Genomic DNA, 20404 nt, shown 5'->3' with positions numbered 1-20404 from the left:
ACAGGTTTTGCATATGCTACATGTTATATTTATTTATTTATTTGGGTTATGGCGCACCAACACAGTATAGGTTATATGGCGCCAAACAGGACTACAAATTTTGGTTCCACATCTCATTTACATCGAAATAAAAACATGAGGTATGGAATCAAAATCTGCATACCTGCTGGAATCACAGAGTTACTGCAAAACCAAGTGTTAAGACCCTATTAATCGCCTCTTAAGATCATGCAAGGGTAAGGCAGTGGTTCCAATTCTTTTCATACACAGATCGTCCCAGAACCACATGGGGGCGCTACATGTTATAATTAGTGAAAATTTTTAACCGGCGAAACAAGAATGTTGCATTTATGGTTTCATTTGAACATGTTTTTATTAATTTTAGAAACGGCATTTTGAATGTCCTCAACGTTAAAAATAAAAATGCATTTTGAGACGCCCCCTTCATAGTGCAATGTTCACAGTACCAACAATTAGACAATGTCTAATACCTGCTATCTATTATCTTATTTTTGTCGAGGTATGACTGCAACCGTTTGTTTAGTATACTGGTGAATAGTTTTGCTACACATGAGGGTCGTCTGGATTTCATATTTTAGAAAGGATTTTTTATAATCAAGCTTCCATGCTTCGGGATGCTGGCCCGATGATAAAAAAAATGAATTAAACAGTTTCTTAAGACAATGTAGAATATAAGATATTCTAATATCTCTATCTTTTAAGAAATTATTAATACATTGCTGAACCAAGGTACTTAGAAATGCTTGTTGAAAAAGTGGAGCTGATTCTGGTTGCCATTTGTAAGTAACAGGACAATCAGAATAATACGAAAGACCCGTGGTGAAAGACCCGTGGTGACATTTCAACTTCATTATTTCATGATTTCTGCTTCATGATTTCACGATTTCCACTTCATGAATTCACGATTTCTGCTTCCTGATTTCACGATTTCCACTTCACGAATTCAAGATTTCACGATTTCATGAATTCACGATTTCACGAATTATTTTTCACGATTTCTTGATTACACGATTTCATGATTTCACGATTTCTTGATTTCACGATTTCACAGCTTACTAAAACCGAAAAAAGGGACTGGAACAATTTCACATTTTAAGCAATAATGCATTCTAAAAGTATTGTTTGTAAGTCAATTTCCTCATCAGTTGAGGCATTTTCGGCCAGTTTTCACTTTCAGTACCTAAACCTGGTTGTACAATTATATAACATGCCATCTTACATGTAGCGAATATCACCCGCGGTTTTCTACGTCATACATTAGTCATGTGACTAATAAAACCGCGAAAAGTTGAAATTGTACTATAATTATGAAATCGTGAAATCGTGAAATTTTGAAGAGGAAATAGTGAATTCGTGAAATCGTGAAATTTAATGGTGAAATCGTGAATTCGTGAAATCGTGAAATCAAGAAATCGTGAATTCGTGAAGTTTAATGGTGAAATCGTGAATTCATGAAGTGGAAATTGTGAAATCGTGAATTCTTAAAGTGGAAATCGTGAATTCGTGAAATCGTGAATTCATGAATGGAAATCGTGAAATCGTGATTTCATGAAGTGCAAATTGTGAAATTGTGAATCGTGAATTCGTGAAGTGGAAGTCGTGAAATCGTGAATTCGCGAAACCGTGAAATTGTGAAGTTTTATCGTGAATTCGTGAATTCATGAAGTGGAAATCGTGAAATCAGGAAGCAGAAATCGTGAATTCATGAAGTTGAAATCGTGAAATCATGAAGCCTAAATCGTGAAATAATGAAGTTGAAATGTCACCACGGGTCTTTCGTAGAATAACAACATTTGCTGCTAGTTATTTCAAACTTAGCGCACAATAACACTTAGATCTGTGCATGGTCTGACAAGACGAGTACTGGATTACTAATTTGAAAATAAAATTTATCTGTGTGTGTGTGTGTGTGTGTGTGTGTGTGTGCGTGTGCGTGTGTGTGAGAGTGCCGTGTTTGCGTGCGTGCGTGTGTGTTCGAGTTTAACGTCTTTTTCAACATTTTTTCAGCCATATAAACGACGGTGTCTACTTGGTCTACTTGTAGCAGTGAGCACAATGCCCAACTTTATAGTGCTGCCTCACTGGAATATCATGCCGTAGACACGTGCCATGATACCCCACCCAGACACCGGGCTGACGAGTCCTACCACTACCCTCTTAATGCTGAGCGCCAAGCGAGGAAGCTACAGGTACCATTTTTCACGTCTTTGGTATGACGCGGCCGGGGATCGAACCCACGACCTCCCGCATTCGAAGCGGACGCTCTACCACTAGGCTCCCGAGGCGGTTTTAGAATCTATCAGACACAATAACACTATTTGCATGTAGCTGAATTTAACAACAATAAATTACAAGCAATACATAACTCGATTACCTCTCTACTTATTGCACAACATACTATCTTGACTGTTTCTTTTAACTTGGAAACAATTTTCGTCCATATCATTTGGAACAGGTATGTATTTAAAGTCTGAATTACCATCTAAAAATTCACAAGCTGAACCAATCTACACATAACACTATTTCTCCATTACTGCTATACTTTTTTACATCGCATTCAAGTTTGTTTAATATGTCAAGATTGTGTCTTTTTACATATGATTTCACTTGAAGATGACTTCGAAAAGGTCACGCCTTTATACTAATCTTTGGATTTAGCAGAATAAGCATGCCTCCTGATGGAGGGTATCCACTTTCAAATGGTTTATAAAAATAATAATAAAGGTATCCATTAAAATGTATAGTTTCATTAGTACTCATCTTAGTTTCTGCAGACAAAAATATCATATAATTCGATTTCTTTTAAGAAAGTCTGATCAACAGTTTTATCACGGTATGTAGTTTTCAGAGAATGTATGTTCCAACATCCAATTTTAAGGAATTGTTGCTTATAAGCATGTAATTACAGAGTAATATGTGCTTTAATAGCACTATTAACAAGAATGAGTTTTATGAACAAAGAAGCAACTATCGGGTAATATAAGAGTTATATAACAAGAATTACTCGTAATTTTTTTTTAACTTTTTACAAGGAGAAATGCACTTTAAAGCACAACAAAAGAAAAACAGAATTAAGATGATAGATAGATACTTATATCATTATGATCGTATCTGTCTGTATTATGATTAAGGCTCAACAAATTATGCAAAGAACAGTTAAGAAAAATGGATTAAGGTTTACATTTTGACACCTCTGTTCTTATTTTATTTTATTTAACAATATTGTTTTAACACATTTTAGTTCTATAGTCTATAATGGTTAGCAGAAATGGTCTTAACTTTTTAACCTACAGATAAGGAATTTAGAGTATGTACATAAGTACATATAGAATGGAATGACATCTTTTATTGTATCTTATAGTTCTATCTTAAGAATGGCTAAGTGCAATGTTGTATTTTATTTTATTATAAATAAATAAATAAATATAAATTGTAATCACGCGATTAGTACAGGTATTATGTACTCACTCGGTCACTTACTTAACATTCGTACACTCGTATACTCACTCGGTCACTTACTCAACATCCGTACACTCGTACTTATTCGGTCAGTTACTCATCCGTACACTCATGTGCACCCGATCACTTACTCAACATACGTACAGTCATGTATTTACTTGGTCAGTCACTCAACACTCGTGCTTTCATGAACTCACTAAACATTTGTACATTCATGTACTCACTCAGTCAGTTACTCAACGTTCGTGCACTCATGTACTCACTCAACATCCATATATGTATTCATGTAGTCACTCGGTCACTGTCAACTTTTATGTAGTTTCATACCAGAGATCTTTTTATTCATAAATGCTATCGAATATAGTACACATGTTTTTATATTATAATTCTTAGTATGAGTTTGTAGTGTGGTATATTTTAAATCTGAATATGTATATTGTCTTTTGTAGTTCTAGATAGAACGGTCATTTACAATTGTTTTATGTTGTGTGTAAATTTCTATGAATGAGACATAAATAAAATAAAATAAAAATAAAATATACATGTGTAAGCACGAGAAAGCAATTTACCTGAAACTTCACTTTATTTTCGTAGAAGGTCGTGAAGTGTCATTCAAGCCAATTATACAGTGGTGATTTGTCTCATTATCAAATATCTTCTTTGCAATTGCAGTTATTAAGGGTAATAAACATTTTGTCTCGCACACAAAATATGTTTATTACCTTCAATCACTAATGGACGGACGTGTTTTTGCCACTGGTCATTAGATTGGAAATAAAAGTGTCTTTTTCATTGAATCAACTATGTTTTGGACTTAAATTTTATCGTTAAAAGTTAAAGTGGTTGTGTCTTAGTCAATGTATTACTTATGGCAACCGGCATTTGTGATTTAAATGATAAAAAACGGAAACATAGTAGTGACAATAGCAGTCAAACGGATTTGAAAACCCCGCGTCATGGCGGATCGCCTAAGGTAACAGTAAATAACAGTGTTAGTTTGAGTGACGCTCTGCACAAAGCCAATTTAGTGTTACACGATGATTCTATTTCTGTAATTCCTGAACTAGACAATTCTGTATTTGAACATAGCGATATGGATTCTGCAAGCAGTCAGACACAGGTCACCAAAGTGACACAGGTGACTGAGAGCCAGAACGTCAAGGACAAGGGTGATAGTAATAGTACAGATTCTACGGATATTATGCAATTCCTGAAACGTATTGAATCCAAGATATGTCGAGTAGATGAGAGGTTGAATGCTCTGGACAATTTAGAGGTAAAAATTAACAGTTTTGATGTCGAGCTTAAAAAAACTATGGATTCGTATTGAAGAGCACACCAAAAACAGTAATTTCAAAATCACTGAAATTGACTGCAAGGTCGATAACCTCGAATTTTCACTCTCTCAGGCACAGAGTGAAATCACCCAGTTACACGCAGAAAAGGTCAAATTACAGGACGATATGTTCTATTTACAATCTCAAAGCATGAGGAATAATTTGATCTTTGGTAACATAGCGGAAAGTTCGGACGAATCTCCCGTGCAAACTGAGGCAAAGTTACGCGAGTTTATGACTGATAAACTTAAAATGGCAGCTGATCTTGTGGATCAAATAAAATTTGAGCGGGTGCATCGCATGAAGCGTAACACGGTTAGGAGTGATCAATCTCGCAGGCCACGCAATATTGTTGCTAAATTTACATTATTTAAGGATAGAGAAATCGTTCGTCGTTTGAAGAGTAAACTGGAAGGAACCAACTTCTATTTGCATGAGCAATATCCGCCCGAGATTATGGAACGCAGAAAAAAGCTGATACCCAAACTCAAAGCCGCCAAACGTGAAGGCAAATCAGCGTGGATCAGTTATGACACATTGTATGTCAACGGAGTTCCGGTGCGGGATAGGGCAGCAGATTAGGGGCGCGTTGAGGATGAACTCTCTATTTATTCTTGGAACATTAACGGCCTGAATCGTTTTAAACTTGAAGATGAGGATTTTTTGAACTGTTTATCGAAACATGATATTATCTTTTTATACGAATCATGGGGGAACTCGAAGTCGGATTTTGATATTGATGGTTATAAATGTTATAATTTCTATAGAAAGTACCAGAATAGGAGGGCTAAAAAGAACAGTGGAGGCCTAGTGTTATATATTAAAATTCTATTAGTAAAGGAGTTAAAATCGTTAAGAATCACCATGATACTATAATTTGGTTGCGGCTTGATAAAAATTTCTTCAATACAAAAAATGACATATACTTAGCAGGAATTTATATTTGGGTCGAAAATTCGCCAGCATTCAACATGATAACAGATGATTTTTTGAACTGCTTCAATATGACATTCATGAATTTGAACCACGTGGTGACGTCATGATAGTTGGTGACTGGAATGCAAGGGTCGGAAATGGGGACAGAAGGGATTATATTGCTTATGATAGATCAGTGAATTTCATTGACAATGATGACTATTGTCCGGATATACCGATGGACCGTATATCAATGGACTCTGCGCACAACAATAACGGTATTAAGTTGCTTGATTTATGTAAATCTTGTTCGATGCGTATCGTTAATGGTAGACTTGGAAAAGACTTTTGTGTAGGCAATTATACTTATGCATGCCCTGCGGGGGCTAGTGTTATTGACTATTTGGTTGCGCACGAACGATGTTTTGGTACACTTGCGGATTTTTGCATTGAGCCTTTTTCCCATTTGTCTGATCATGCAGCTATCAACTTTTCGTTATATTGTAACACAAATACATTGAATAATAATGATAAGTATGAAAGAAAGAGTATAAAGTGGAATGACGAATTACGTAATCAGTTTCGTAACGGTATCATTTTAAAGCTTGCAGATTTCAATGCTATAACATTAAATACTGATTTTAACAACAGAGCTGCATTAAATGCTTGTGTTTCCGAATTTACGAATACTTTGCTTAGTGTAGCAGACCCTTTATTTACTAAAAATGTAACAGTGTCTAATCGGCCTAAAGTATCAAATAAATTGAGCAAACAGGCTGATTGGTTCGATAATGACTGTCAGATTGCAAAAAATAATTATTTGGCTGCAGTCAATCGATATAATTGCCATAAAACTGATGAAAATAGGTCTAATATGTGTACTTTAAAGGGTGTTTATAAGCGTCTTGTAAAATCTAAGAAAAGGCGTTATGAGTTTCAACGCATAAAAGATATTGAACGTTTGAGACATAGCAAACCTAAAGATTTTTGGAAATTTTTCAAAAGTAATAAGAAATCATCAGGTAACAATATTTCGCTTGATGTGTTTTATAACTATTTTTCGACACTGAATGATAATTTACCTAATTGTGTTAATAATGACGCTGAAACCTTTTGTAATAATCACGATTTTAATGTTGATGATTGTATTTTCGAAGAGTTAGATGTTCCGATTACGGTATCAGAAATTATGAAGGTCTTACATACTCTTAAAAAAATAAGTCTTTTGCTGCTGATCAGTTACTAAATGAGTATTTTATTGAGACATCAGATATTTTAGCATCACATTTGGTTGATATTTTTAACGGTATATTGAATTCAGGACTTTTTCCTGATAGTTGGATGGAAGGCATAATTGTACCATTACATAAGAAAAACGATCCGGAATTAGCCAGTAACTATAGAGGTATTACATTAGTTAGTTGTTTTTCGAAAATATTTACAGGTATCCTTAACCAAAGAATTAATATCTGGATTGAAAGTAATAATATACTTAGTGATGCTCAGTTTGGATTTAGAAAGGGTCGTTCGACTGTTGATGCCATTTTTGTATTAAATGCACTCATTCAAAAAGTTTTAAATAATAATGGCCGTCTTTCATGTGCTTTTATTGATTTTCAGAAAGCTTTTGATAGTATATATCATAATGGATTGTGGTTCAAATTATATAAACTAGGAATTGCTGGTAAAACTCTGCGTATTATTCGAGACATGTATTCTAAAGTTAAGTCCTGTATACGGGGGTGTAAGACGTATTCGGATTTTTTTGAATGTTCATTGGGCTTAAAACAAGGGAAGTAATTTCGCCCGTTCTTTTTTCTCTTTTCCTAGAAGACATAGAGTTATCTTTGATTGACGGTGTCGACAACGGCTTCAATTTAGATGAGTTTACTTTTATTTTATTGTTGTTCGCCGATGACATGGTCATTATTGGTAAGAATCCTGAGGATTTACAAAATCGTTTAAATTTGTTAAAAGAATATTGTGTAAACTGGGGTTTACAAGTTAACCCAGATAAAAGTAAAATAGTTGTTTTTAGAAAGCGTGGGCCAGTTAGACGTAATGAAGTTTGGTATTATGACAATAAGACCCTCGGAGTCGTTGACAGTTATAACTACTTAGGAACAGTGTTTAATTATACTGGTACATTTCTATCAAATCAAGAAACAATTGCTGGAAAGGGTCTTAAAGCTATGAACGTTCTGCTAAATAATATTAGTAAATTATCTCTTAAACCTAGTACTATTTTGCAATTATTTGACTCATTTGTTACGTCAACATTATGCTATGCCAGTGAGATATGGGGTTTTGGTAAATCAAAACCAATTGAAAGAATTCATATGAAATTTTGTAAATTGCTTCTTCATGTAAAGACATCTACTTGTAATTATGGTATTTATAGCGAACTAGGCAGATACCCATTATATGTAAACAGATATGTACGTATTATAAAATACTGGTTGAAGGTTGTTAAGTCTGATAATATTTTTATACAAAGTTTATATTATTCTTTAGTAAGTGATATTGAAATGGGTAGAACGAATTGGGCATCTAACGTTAAACATTTATTGGATAGTTACGGTTTTCGTATGTATGGATTAATCCAGATATTGTGGATCTTAATACGTTCCATATTGTATTCAAGAATAGAGTGATTGAAAACTTTGTACAAAATTGTTACAATGGTATTAACAATAGCAGATGCTTATGTTCATATAAGTTGTTTAAAACTACATTTGGATTTGAAAACTATTTAGATTTCTTATCACCTAAACTTAGAATTGCATTTTCTCGTCTTCGCCTTTCATCGCATCAATTAAGAATCGAATCTGGCCGTTATGGCGCTAACAGGGTTGAACATAACCAAAGATATTGTTTATTGTGTAATAGCGGCGATATAGAAGATGAGTACCATTTTATTATTAAATGTCCAGTATATGACACTATTAGGAAATTGTATATCAAGCCATATTATTATCGTCGACCTAGTGTATACAAGTTTAATCAACTAATGCATAATACTCAACGTTCAGCTTTATTGAAGCTTAGTAAATTTATTTATAACGCTTTCATATTACGAAAAGGTCTTTCTGTAGCTATACAGTAGGAGTTTAATATAATATGCTATTGACATTACCTTCATGTTTACAAACATCATGATCTGCTGATGTATATAGTTTTATTTATATCTGTAGCCGGAGCTATGGTTACTTTGTCATGCAGTCGTACCAGTGCTGCATATATCCACTTAAGGTACCTCTCTTTTGTCATACTGCGGCATATATTAGCACTTTCTAGTTATTTACACTCTTCGTAACTATTCATGCCTTGTTGTTGTTTTTTTTCTACAAGGCATGTTTAGGTATTATGTATCCGTGCTTGTTCTCCGTTTGTCGCACGCGCCTGGTTATCCTTACATTTTCGTTTCGGTAAGGCCTATCGCATTTCTATATTTTCTTAGTTATTTTATATGTGAGTACCTATTAGTATCGTTAATCATTATTACTCGACATACTACTGCATTTGTATTCTGACACAGTATTATACTCGGCAACTTTATCAGCATAGCACCGAAAATGATAGTCACTTGTTTTGTCTTAATTATTTCACTGGTTACTTATCTAGGTGTATATCAATGCTAGTACTGTACCCATAGCTCCGACGACAACAATGTTCCATTTGCTTTGCATTCATATATTGTATACTGTAAGTAAATATCACATGTTACGGTTGCTATTTTAGTTCACCCTCTATAAGCACATGTATTTATTTCACTATCTGATTTTGTTCACCGTCCTTAGTGACACATAAATATACTCTATACTGATGCTATGTAACGAGAAACATTATATTGTTTAAGTTACTGGAAATAAAGAATATGTTCTGTCTTCTGTTCTTCAAGTTAGTGGAATTTGTGCTACTTATTGGGTTATAACGACCAATTATATTCAGTGTGAAAAAAGAAATTTAATCAATTACATGTACCCTAATTAGGAGCAGAAGTACATAATTCAGTACGGTATATTTCGATTATTTTTTGTAAAAGCAATAACGTATGTTAAAGCCATACTTTTTTCAATATTTTGATGTTAGTCTCAAGCTTACACGTGTATTTACGTAGTACATGTATTTCATAAGATAGCTTGTTTTGCAAATTAACCAGTCTATGGCAAAAGTCTACTCGGCAGACCCTTTTGCTTCTCAGTTCGGAAAATCTGTCCAGTCGCGTGTTACTGAAAATTCAAACTGTAATCTTGTTAACTGACTGGTACGACTAAACACTAAAATATCTTGTCAGTCTGTAGCCGTTTATGTCCATTTCTGAACTTCAGTGGCCCTTGTCCGTACGACTGTCCGTCCGTCCGTCCGAATTAGTAGTGTGCATTATATTAAAAAAAGTATATGACCAAGAGATATCAAACACCCTAGGATTGCTATTCAGCTTATGATGTTGTGCACCTGTTTTTGTTATTGGGATTTCACACAACATGATCAGGTTTATTCCTTTGACGTAATAACGTAATGCATACAGAGACACGAAGTGGAGGAACCAATGTCCTATGGACACATATCTACTTTGTTTAACTATTCTGCTCCCTTTTACATGCACATTATTATTATCTTCGAAGTATATTTGTTCGGAAAAGGCAATACAGGTCAATATAAGTACACCTTTACTGATCATGACTGTTATGTATTACAACACCTGTACACCTGTAAATTATCATTATTATTATTTGAAGGACTGTCTACGTATTACAATACCTGTTCATAAATCATTATTACTATTATTATCTTTATTATTATTATTTAAAGGACTTTTTATGTATAACAACACCTGTTCATAAATTATTATTATCATTATTGTTATTATCTAAAAGGACATTTTTGTGATACAACACCTGTTCATAAAGTATTATTGTTGTTATTATTATTATTCAAAAGACTTTTTATGTATTACAACACTTGTTCATAAACCATCATTATTATCATTATTATTATTATTATTATTGTTATTATTATTATTATTTAAAGGACTTAGTAATCAGTTTCTAACTTTATGTAATGTTTCTATCTTTGAAACTTTGAGCCATTTGTATAAGCCTATATCCGTACAAAATCATAGCGGAAATAATTGTGAATCTTTGATACGCAATTACAATTCTTAATAAAGATCTATGTTAAGGTAATTAAAGTCTAGATGTGGAAACTACGTGCGTCTATAAATATAACAAATATTTGCTGTAAATATCGATCAGGTTTCAAAGCAGATAGCATCGTTTAAGATAGAACAATGAAGTAGACGAAAGGAATAAGGAAGGGTATATTTTACATTTCATTTGCAATTAAGTCTGGCAAATATTTGGAGGCGTGTTACTTTGAAAATGCTTTAAAAGGTTTCCATAAAATAATTTCTCTGCTTTAAATGAATTGCCTTACAGTCAGTCCAAAGCTTACACACTTCACCGAAGTCCATGTCTTTGGAATGTTTTCCTCTTTTATTTCTTTTATTAATTAAGACGTTACACACTTAATGGTGTAGAATGGACTGAGACTGCATACACATTTTTACCTTTTTTATAACCTAGATATGCTTCCTAAACACAAAATCACTGTGAATGTACCCAAATATAATCAATGTATGATTGGCACAATAAAGCGAAGTATTGGATTGTAAAAACTGAAATATCTTTCACTTGTAGACATTTAATTCAGTTTTACATGGAACGATCGCAAACAACATTACTTCTGTTACTTTATAAAAACGGCCACTTTCGATTAATTAAATGTTTAGGTTTGCGAAAAATTAAGTTTTATTCATTTATATGTGCACGAGCGATGTATGATCACGAGCGATTTAAGTTGTGTTACTCAACTTGTATCAATTGTCAACTTAATTAACTACACAATGACTATTTTATGTTACATAGAAATACATTGAAGAGAAACTTAACATTTGCCCTACAGCTTTCTTCGCTTTCTACAGAATCTAAATAATTAAGATTTCTTAGTCGATACCTAGGTCTGCTCATTGATTGTCCATATTCCTCCATAAAAGATCATTCTTCGCCGACATTTGAATACAAAATTGTTTTGATAATGGAAAATTTACGTCTTTAGATCAGTTTAACCATGACATGTAAGTAAGTGACTTAAGTCCGCAAAACATGAGGATAGAGGTCTAGCTTTTTATCTAGCAATGACGTCTGTTTGATAAGATAAAGAAATGGTATGATTTTGTTATTCGTTTCGATTTTATCAGAAGTAATCGTATATAAATGTTTCTGATGAAAATTATGTGTAGCCTTGAATATTCCTACAGGGATAAGACATCCACCTATTTCACACTCTAACTTTGAGAAAACTATCATCAAGGAATTTTCAAGTGGGCAGCTCGGGCGATGCAAAGTGTTCTCAATGTCATTTGATAAAAGACAATTGTTCTGAAGTCATTTGACCTTCACTTTTAATTTATGTTGCGGAGATATCAGTTACTTGCATACAAACAGGCCAGTACAGTAAAAAATCGAACGGGAATTATTTTGTCTGACAACGGTGTAAAAACACACACTACGCAAAGCATAAGAAAAATGTGAAAAGGAACAAATCTACAAAAATAGCAACAACAATAATTAAGGATGGCATCAAATCGATTAAATAATTTGTTCCAGACATGTGCAGGGAATGTACGTAAATCGTGTTTTTGTTAATTAGGCGCAGTCAGTTACGCTGTTACAACGTAAGGTTTCAGCGGATACTCGATGCAAAGCGAGCTTTTTCTAGTAATTGTCAGCTAACATTCTGTCATCAATGAGACATTTAATATCTAACTTTGAAGGAGCGCCCAATAAAAAGTATGCGTTCCGATTTTAGTCTGCAAAAATAATCCAATTTACGGTGTCAATACCCTGTGTACTTTTAAAGTTGGCACTGCACGGGCCAAACATGCTTTTGCAGCACCAAATGTCTGCGGAACTGCGTAGGATGGTACAAACATGTGTATATGTGAAATTGTTGGCATCAACGTTTCCTTTGTCTTATAGATACTTGAGAACACAAATTTCATCACAAATGTTCAATTCATGTAATATATTACATGCCCTTCAGAAGGAAAACCAGGCAAATACTAGGCTGCATTCAAAGCAAAATATATGAATATGACAATGGAAATACAGCGGTATTCTGATTTCGCAACTTATAAGAATTATTGAATTGTCGATTAAAACAATCTAAATGAGGAAGATAATTAGAAAATCCAACGGCTATAGATATTTACAAAAATAAATATTGCACTGAACTTTTATTGATCAACAATTCATAAGGGTATACGTGCACAATTAGTATGCTGGATAAGTAGAAGTAAATATTATAAGAAAAGCGAGACTTTTGTAAGAGTATTTAATAGGTTAAATGGGAAGTAATGAATGTAATGCATGATGGACTATACATTTTAAAGCGATCAATTCACGATACAATGGAATAAACAATGAAAGAACAACCATCCTTCATTTGATTCATATATCTTGAGATGTTATCAAGTGAAAGAAGAACTGTTGGGAAGCACTGTATTTGTTCTACTGTTAGTGTTGGGAAGCACCGTGTTTGTTTAACTGTAATGTTTCTATTGCTATAGCGATAAGTTTGAATGATTGATAGTGTACAATTCAACGGTTTTGCAATACTTTAAAAGTTGAGGACAAATTTTCGTAAACGTTTGTTCCCGGTTATCAGTGAACTTAAATCCAAACAAGCAAGCAGATGTACCATTCATTTCTTTGTCGGATAATCCATAAGTGTATTGCCGTCTTGAATGATTGTGTTACTGTTCTGATGTGATTTTGTTGCGAAGGTAGATAAAGTTCAAAACATTGTAACCAATGCTTCAATTTTATTTGCAATTAACCTATTTCTTTTCTTTGGTTTGTATCTTTAGGCTTAAAAAATCAAGCGTATCACCTTGAAAATAGATCTATTAGACCTTTCCTTAAGGAATATCAATAGTAAATATTTAGACTTAGAACAAAATGCCCCATGGGAACGTAAGTATTTAATAAATATCTGTCAAGGAGCTCCATTAAATCATATTTATTTTGATGGACGTAATTACAATACTTATTATATTTATGATACCCCAAAGAGAAGCGAAGAAATGCGATACAAACCAAAGAAAAGAAATAGGTTAATTGCAAATAAAATTGAAGCATTGGTTACAATATTTTGAACTTTATCTATTTATGCAATGAATAACAGTACCTTCGCAACAAAATCACATCAGAACAGTAACACAATCATTCAAGACGACAATACACTTATGGATTATCCGACAAAGAAATGAAATATATATTTTTGTTGATGATTACCCTGGCAAAAGGTCATAATATTCAACAGAATTGTAGTGGTTTTTTTTTTTGGTAGAATTGACCGAATAATTCAGCAGTAAAATCCTTTATATTTCCGTACCAAACGCTGAATAGGCCTTTCATTGTTTAATGTTATTGGTAAAGTAAATACTGAAAATAACGTGCCTATAAAAATGCTGTGCTCCTAAGCTACATAACAGCATTTTGCGGTTACTGACACTTTAGTTCATTTTTGAACCCAAAGCCTTAATTGCCTCCTCCTTCATATGTGTCTTTTCTAGATGTTGGGTTTTTGACATAGGTACATTAGAGTTATAGGAAAATGGGTAGCAACAAGTATACAGCATTGACGGCATCATATCTGAAGCTAGATGTCATTCTTTATGAAAATTTTAAAAATATATATATAATTATATTAATGTTGCAACTCCACTCCTTTATCTAAGATTATTCGCTACGAACCCGATGTGCCAAAGAAATGATTGGATACGGTCATGACTGTTTTTTTGCATAATAAAACAAGTTCACAAATGGCACTGCCTCTTTTAATGGGAACTGTTGCAGAATTAAGTTCCGGTACAACCAATCGGAGTTCAGTCTGTTCTACGCAGCGAAAATATCAATAGAGCAAATATAGTGTCAACACAAGCACTCAGATTCATTTTCAAAGTATTATTGTTATATATGGTAAAATATGGGAACACACATTGGAATAAATCGTACATGTATACTGTCATATAACTATTGACAACTGAATGCCAGAAACTTGAACAACATTCTGTTTTATTGCCGGTTGCATCCACTCGACATGAATTAATATATCAGTGTTATATTGCAGCTTACCTTACTAAATCTATAAATTACAAAGTTATAGCAACAATATAAAAATGAATTATATATCTTTATCTTTTTCCATCATTTAAAATTCATTTTCTAAAGTGTTACATAATTGAATATTCAACGTAAGTAACAACTACTAAATAAACATGGCTTTTGACAGGTAGCAAATATTATTTATATACTATAATGCACTGTTGTACTACCAAACCCATCTTGTTTGCTTAAATACCTCAGCTGTAGCTCCCGAGAATGTTCAGAAGTATCTCCGATATTAAAAACTGGGTTTGTCGAACCTGTCTTGAATTCACAATGATCATTTGGAGACTTTTCTGACACATCTGGCATGTAAATTGTACGTTATCATCCAGAAGTAAAAGGTTAACTTAATTCAAAGCGTATGCTTGTACTTATATTGTCATTCGGATGTCTAGAATAAGGTGTTATGTATAGATAATCGTTCGCATTTCTGTCTGCGAATTTATGACTACGCAAGCTGTTTTCGTGTATACGAAACTGCACGTGTCGTGTTATAGGCATGGACATTGAAGTGGATAAACAAACATAAGAAAAGTGCAACAGAATTTTGTTGATAAAATTGTATTGTGTGTATATATGTTTACCTTGTTAGTCGAACGGAAGGGCGCATCTGCACTCAACAAAATTCCTAATCGGTCAGTTTATATTGTATTACTATTTTGTTACTAATGCATGTATTCATACGAACTTTCACATACCGACATTTGAATAGGTATTATAGCTAATTATTAATTTATTTTGGCTGACTCACGGCCAGCGTAACCGTATTAAGCGTTTTGATCAATATAGCATATTTTGCACGTGCAGGGCATGTGCACCAATATGCACGTGCTCATTGAATATTTTGGCATTACTGATAAAAGTCCTACTAGAAAAACACATATCATCGTAAATTTGACACAAGAGCAGCGCGCCCGGGCTGTCAGAATTTTGCAACAAAATTCAAAATCGGTTACTCAGAGTCAATGAATTGTACTTGGGTTAAATTTCGCCAAAAGAGCGCGGATGGTAGATAACCACCGATTGAAGGTTCTTGTAAACGGAAATAAGGTTAAAATTGGAAACAATTATCAAAGCGGCAGCAAAAAACAAATCATATCAAAATTCTTCTGAAATTGCAAAAATAATTACACACGTATCGTAAATGTGTCCCGGCTTGCAACATTCCGACAGCTCGATCGCGTTGCTCTTGTGTCAATTTCACCATGATATGTGTGTTTCTAGTAGGACTTTCGTCAGTAATGCCAAAAGTGTACACGAGTACGTGCATGTTAGTGCATATGCCCTGCATTTGCAAAATATGCAATATTGTTCAAAACGCCTAATATGGTTACTTTTGCCGTGAGTCGCCAAAAATAAATTAATAATTAGCTGCAGTACCTATTCAAATGTCGGTATGTGAAATTTCGTATGTATACATTAACGATGAACTATTCAATACTTCATGTCATCAGGATCCATGCCAAGCTAATGATATATAACACAAGATGAAATATCAGACTCGGAAATTATATAAATGAATTTACTTTTGGACACATAAAAAGATGATTTTCATTATAAGCCACGTGACTTTTTATGTGAGTCTTGCTATATACTTCTCTCCACTGAAACTTAATGAGATCAGTCGGTCTGCACATGATGTAAACCGTATCGTTATATGTCAGCTGTCTAAATTAATGTCACACATAAATATTAACGTCTTATCAAAAGTTTAGAAAGAAACCTTTAGTGTGCATGTAAGTTCTTGATAAACGATGGAGAAAAATCCTTGTATATCAAAATGGAGTTCATATTCTCAAATATAAAATAGTAATGCAGTAAAAAGCATTGTCGCGCTGTATAAAAGCCTTCAGCCTAATGCGGAAAACACATGAATCTACGAATATGATAATATAAATGTGTACTTTTTAGTTGTAAGAAAGATCCTTTGGAAAAATTGAAGGCAATACAGCAAAATAATAGCAGACTCTTTTTAACTCAGTCTGTTTAAGATAGGTAATGTTATGCAGATACACTGATCAAACCTCCAAAGAGCAGAAAATATAGCAATACGGGGGAACTTTGCGGCTGTTTAAGTCAATATTTCTTTTAGATATAATTGGTTTATTGTAATGGCAGTTCTCTTTTATGTTCTGTAATAATTCACCTGTCAGGTGTGTACTAATCTCTCCTAATTGTACTAAATTGTACTAGTTATTAAAGAAATAATATTGAATTTGTTCCACTTAAGAGATATAACTATCGATTACTATTCACTCCGAATGCAATAATTGGGTTAATTATACATTCCGTACTATGGGCCACATTTTGCTTTGTAATTTCAACTTAAAATGAAACGACGAAAACTTAAACTGCACGGATTAGGTTTCTTTTTAGGCAAAGATTTATACCAGATTAAAAACGTATTTAAATATGATTTGCAACAAAGTCACCAATATACAAATTACTAGAATAACTCGACCTTCAATTCTTTTGTACGGTTTGCAAATACATAATTCTTATATTTTTTTTTCAAATTATATCTTTCAACAGATTATTATTTGTAATGTTTAACGTTACATTAAGTAAAATATAGGCCAAATGGCGGCATTCCAGCTTTTGATGTTGATGACGATTTCGGTGACCCTCCAGGTATCATTTCAGGCATACGCGGGTGCCTGGATAGAACTGACCACAGTTTCTGTACGAAAGAATTCTACATACCAAGCAAGGTTTCGAACCTCTCAGTCAATTACCTTAACCATAATAGATGTTCAAAATAAACTAATCAAAACGTCTTACGCCCCCTCCATACTTTTGGTATTATTTTTCATATTACCAATAGTTCATGTTATGACATTTAGACGACTAAAGTATTAAGAAGATATGAAGCTTTCAACAAAATTTAATTGCGTAAACATATTTCAATACTTTAATGCATGTACCCTTTACAATTTATTTCAAACATATGACAAGATTGAGAACTTATTTCTTTTTGTCTCGAGTGAAATTCGAATATTATTTATGATAATCATTTATATGTGTGTGACATTTTAAAGATTGGGTGAGTTCGTAAAGTACGTAAAATGATATTGTAGCATTACCCGATTTTGTTGAAATTTTTGATTTTATTATTAGGTACCCTTTTGAAATTAACGCAAGGTGGACATAATTGCTTAATTAGGCTTGCTTTAAAGGTGATATTATCAATGTCAACGAAAACAGTTAAAGTTAAACTTTGGAAATCTTTCCTTGAAGACAAAATAATATTTAATATCTGCGTGAAGGAATATTAAACTGTCCCAAGTTTCTGGCACGTAGTGTCAATTCTGAATGTATTATGATACAGTTTTATATATATGCAATATTTTTAATTTTTTATTGATCAAATTGTGTTTCCATGTACCACAAAAAATATCAATCGTTTCTTCTCTATTACAATATGCATTTAAAAGATGGAATGGAAGCCAGCTGGTCTACATTTTATCTATTTATAGCCTGTAAGTTTCAGTTGGTATAATATAAACCCTCCTTATTCTATTTAATTTTGCGAGTCGTTGAAGGAATGATATTGAACTTACTCTGCTTGATTAATATAACGAGCAATTACCTTCGTCTCACTCTCTCAGATTACATTCCAAACTAAAGCCTATATTTTGATCTCAAAACTGAAAAAAATATTTGAAAGGTTATCAGGGAACGGCTTCCGTTTGTGACAAAGGAGTATTTTGGTACCCAATTAACAACCTTTAAGAAGGTCTACTTTTATCGTTTCCGGTATAATAAATAAAAGTTGATCATCGCTTAAAGACATTTCGTCGTCAAAACAGAGAATAGCAGATTTTACAGTATTATATAAACAATAAAACACGATATAGGAGTGGTCAAAAACAGATCGGTTATCGTTATAATTAATCACTATTACACGCATACGTGTCGACGACACCAGAAAAAAAGTCACTATACACCAGTGATGTTGATATAAAAAAATCACTGAAACAATAATGTACCGTGCCGTCGACGTTTCTCTAACGCCGTGTGGTTCCAAGAAAATTAAATTCTCTGAAATAACGTCTTGACAGATGTACATGAAACAAAGTCTGAACCACAACGAACACTCACGTTCTATCGCTCTGTAAAGACAACAGAAAATTGTCTAATTCTGAAATAGATAATCACAAGATAATTATCTCGTCAAAGATACACTGGGTATGTAATATTCTTAATATAATGCCACGAAAGCATACATAGTTTTACAAAATACAGATATTTAGCAACACGAAAACATTTCCATACGGTCTGCAAATATCAGTAAACATAAGTACATGGAATATAATAATTTTTCAAAAACCCTTGGGGTGGGGGGGCGGGTAAAGGCGTTAGCTAAGTAAGTGAATCCTGTTGTGACCTCGAATACCGAAAATCCCGTGCAAAAGGCTTTAAATACTTTATTATAAGCCTCAGTACACATCATAGTGGACAGCAAATCTACTGATATGCTGTCCACAAATGGTCAAAACTATTAATTACAATTGAACGATGATAAATACATATATGTCTAGGGCTTCAGTTAATACAGGTCGTCTAGTAATGTGTTTAGCTCGAATTTTATAAAGAAAATGTTGTTGTATTTTTGTTTGTTTGCTAACTCATGACTTGCTTTTGAAAGATTCGTTACAAGGCATTTGATTGAGAAATAAGCCTTTAAGCCCTGGCTGCTTTTAATATCTACAATTGTGTCACTAGTTTGATTTTAAAATTTCGGAGAAAAAACTGATTTCTCAAACAAAGGACCGTTTTATCATACCAAAAATATCGAAACTCTGTGTTAGACGTCATGGCATACCTTCTGTTTAATAATGCAAATTTCCTGCGCATTTTGAAACACTTGATATAATTTGCTTGAAAAAGAAAACTGTCTTAAAGAAATCATATGTATATTAGTTGGTGATATTATGTAAGAAGTGGCTCAAGCTGGTCTTTCTGTTCTTTCTAAGACTAAGTCTACTAACCAAATATTTGCAGCTACTGAACATTTGCTTCTTATGTCTTTCTACAAAATGCCTGCTAAGTTATCAAAGTCTCTCAGACAAAACAAACAATAAATAGCTAAGCAGGCACCACGTTACCATGAGTAAAATGTAAAAGAAAATCCCTAGGAAGCATACAAAGCAAGAAAAGAAATTAGTAGCACCGGCTTCAGCGTTACTCTAAAGATTTACGGAAGTATTGAATGGACAGTACAGGCTTTATATGCCTACTGTTTGCTTAATGTAAATAGGATATTTTTAATTGTGATCAATCAATTCCCTAATACAAAAACCTATATTTTGATCAATTATTGTCCTAAAACAAACCAGTATTTTCGATCTGTATTTAAAGCGGAAGATAGGAAAAACATTTTCTTTTCATTTAACGTATATTAATAATGACCTATTTTGCCCACGCAGGTGTGTG

General features: G+C 33.3%; 1 protein-coding gene across 1 annotated transcript; it reads left to right on the top strand.

Moving 5' to 3' along the window:
• The first annotated feature begins 4967 nt into the window (after nt 1–4967).
• LOC128549377 (uncharacterized) lies at nt 4968–5399 on the top strand. Its single transcript, XM_053526006.1, has one exon. The coding sequence runs from the start codon at nt 4968–4970 to the stop codon at nt 5397–5399; it is 432 nt and encodes a 143-aa protein (XP_053381981.1).
• Nucleotides 5400–20404: the final 15005 nt, after the last annotated feature.

Source organism: Mercenaria mercenaria, chromosome 16, assembly GCF_021730395.1.
Source record: "Mercenaria mercenaria strain notata chromosome 16, MADL_Memer_1, whole genome shotgun sequence".
Lineage (NCBI taxonomy): Eukaryota > Metazoa > Mollusca > Bivalvia > Venerida > Veneridae > Mercenaria > Mercenaria mercenaria.
Note: the sequence above shows the minus strand (reverse complement) of the source record. Positions and strands in the feature narration are given on the sequence as shown.

Coding starts and splice junctions, on each gene's coding strand:
- LOC128549377 (XM_053526006.1), top strand. CDS start 4,968: ATGAGGAATAATTTGATCTTTGGTAACATAGCGGAAAGTTCGGACGAA.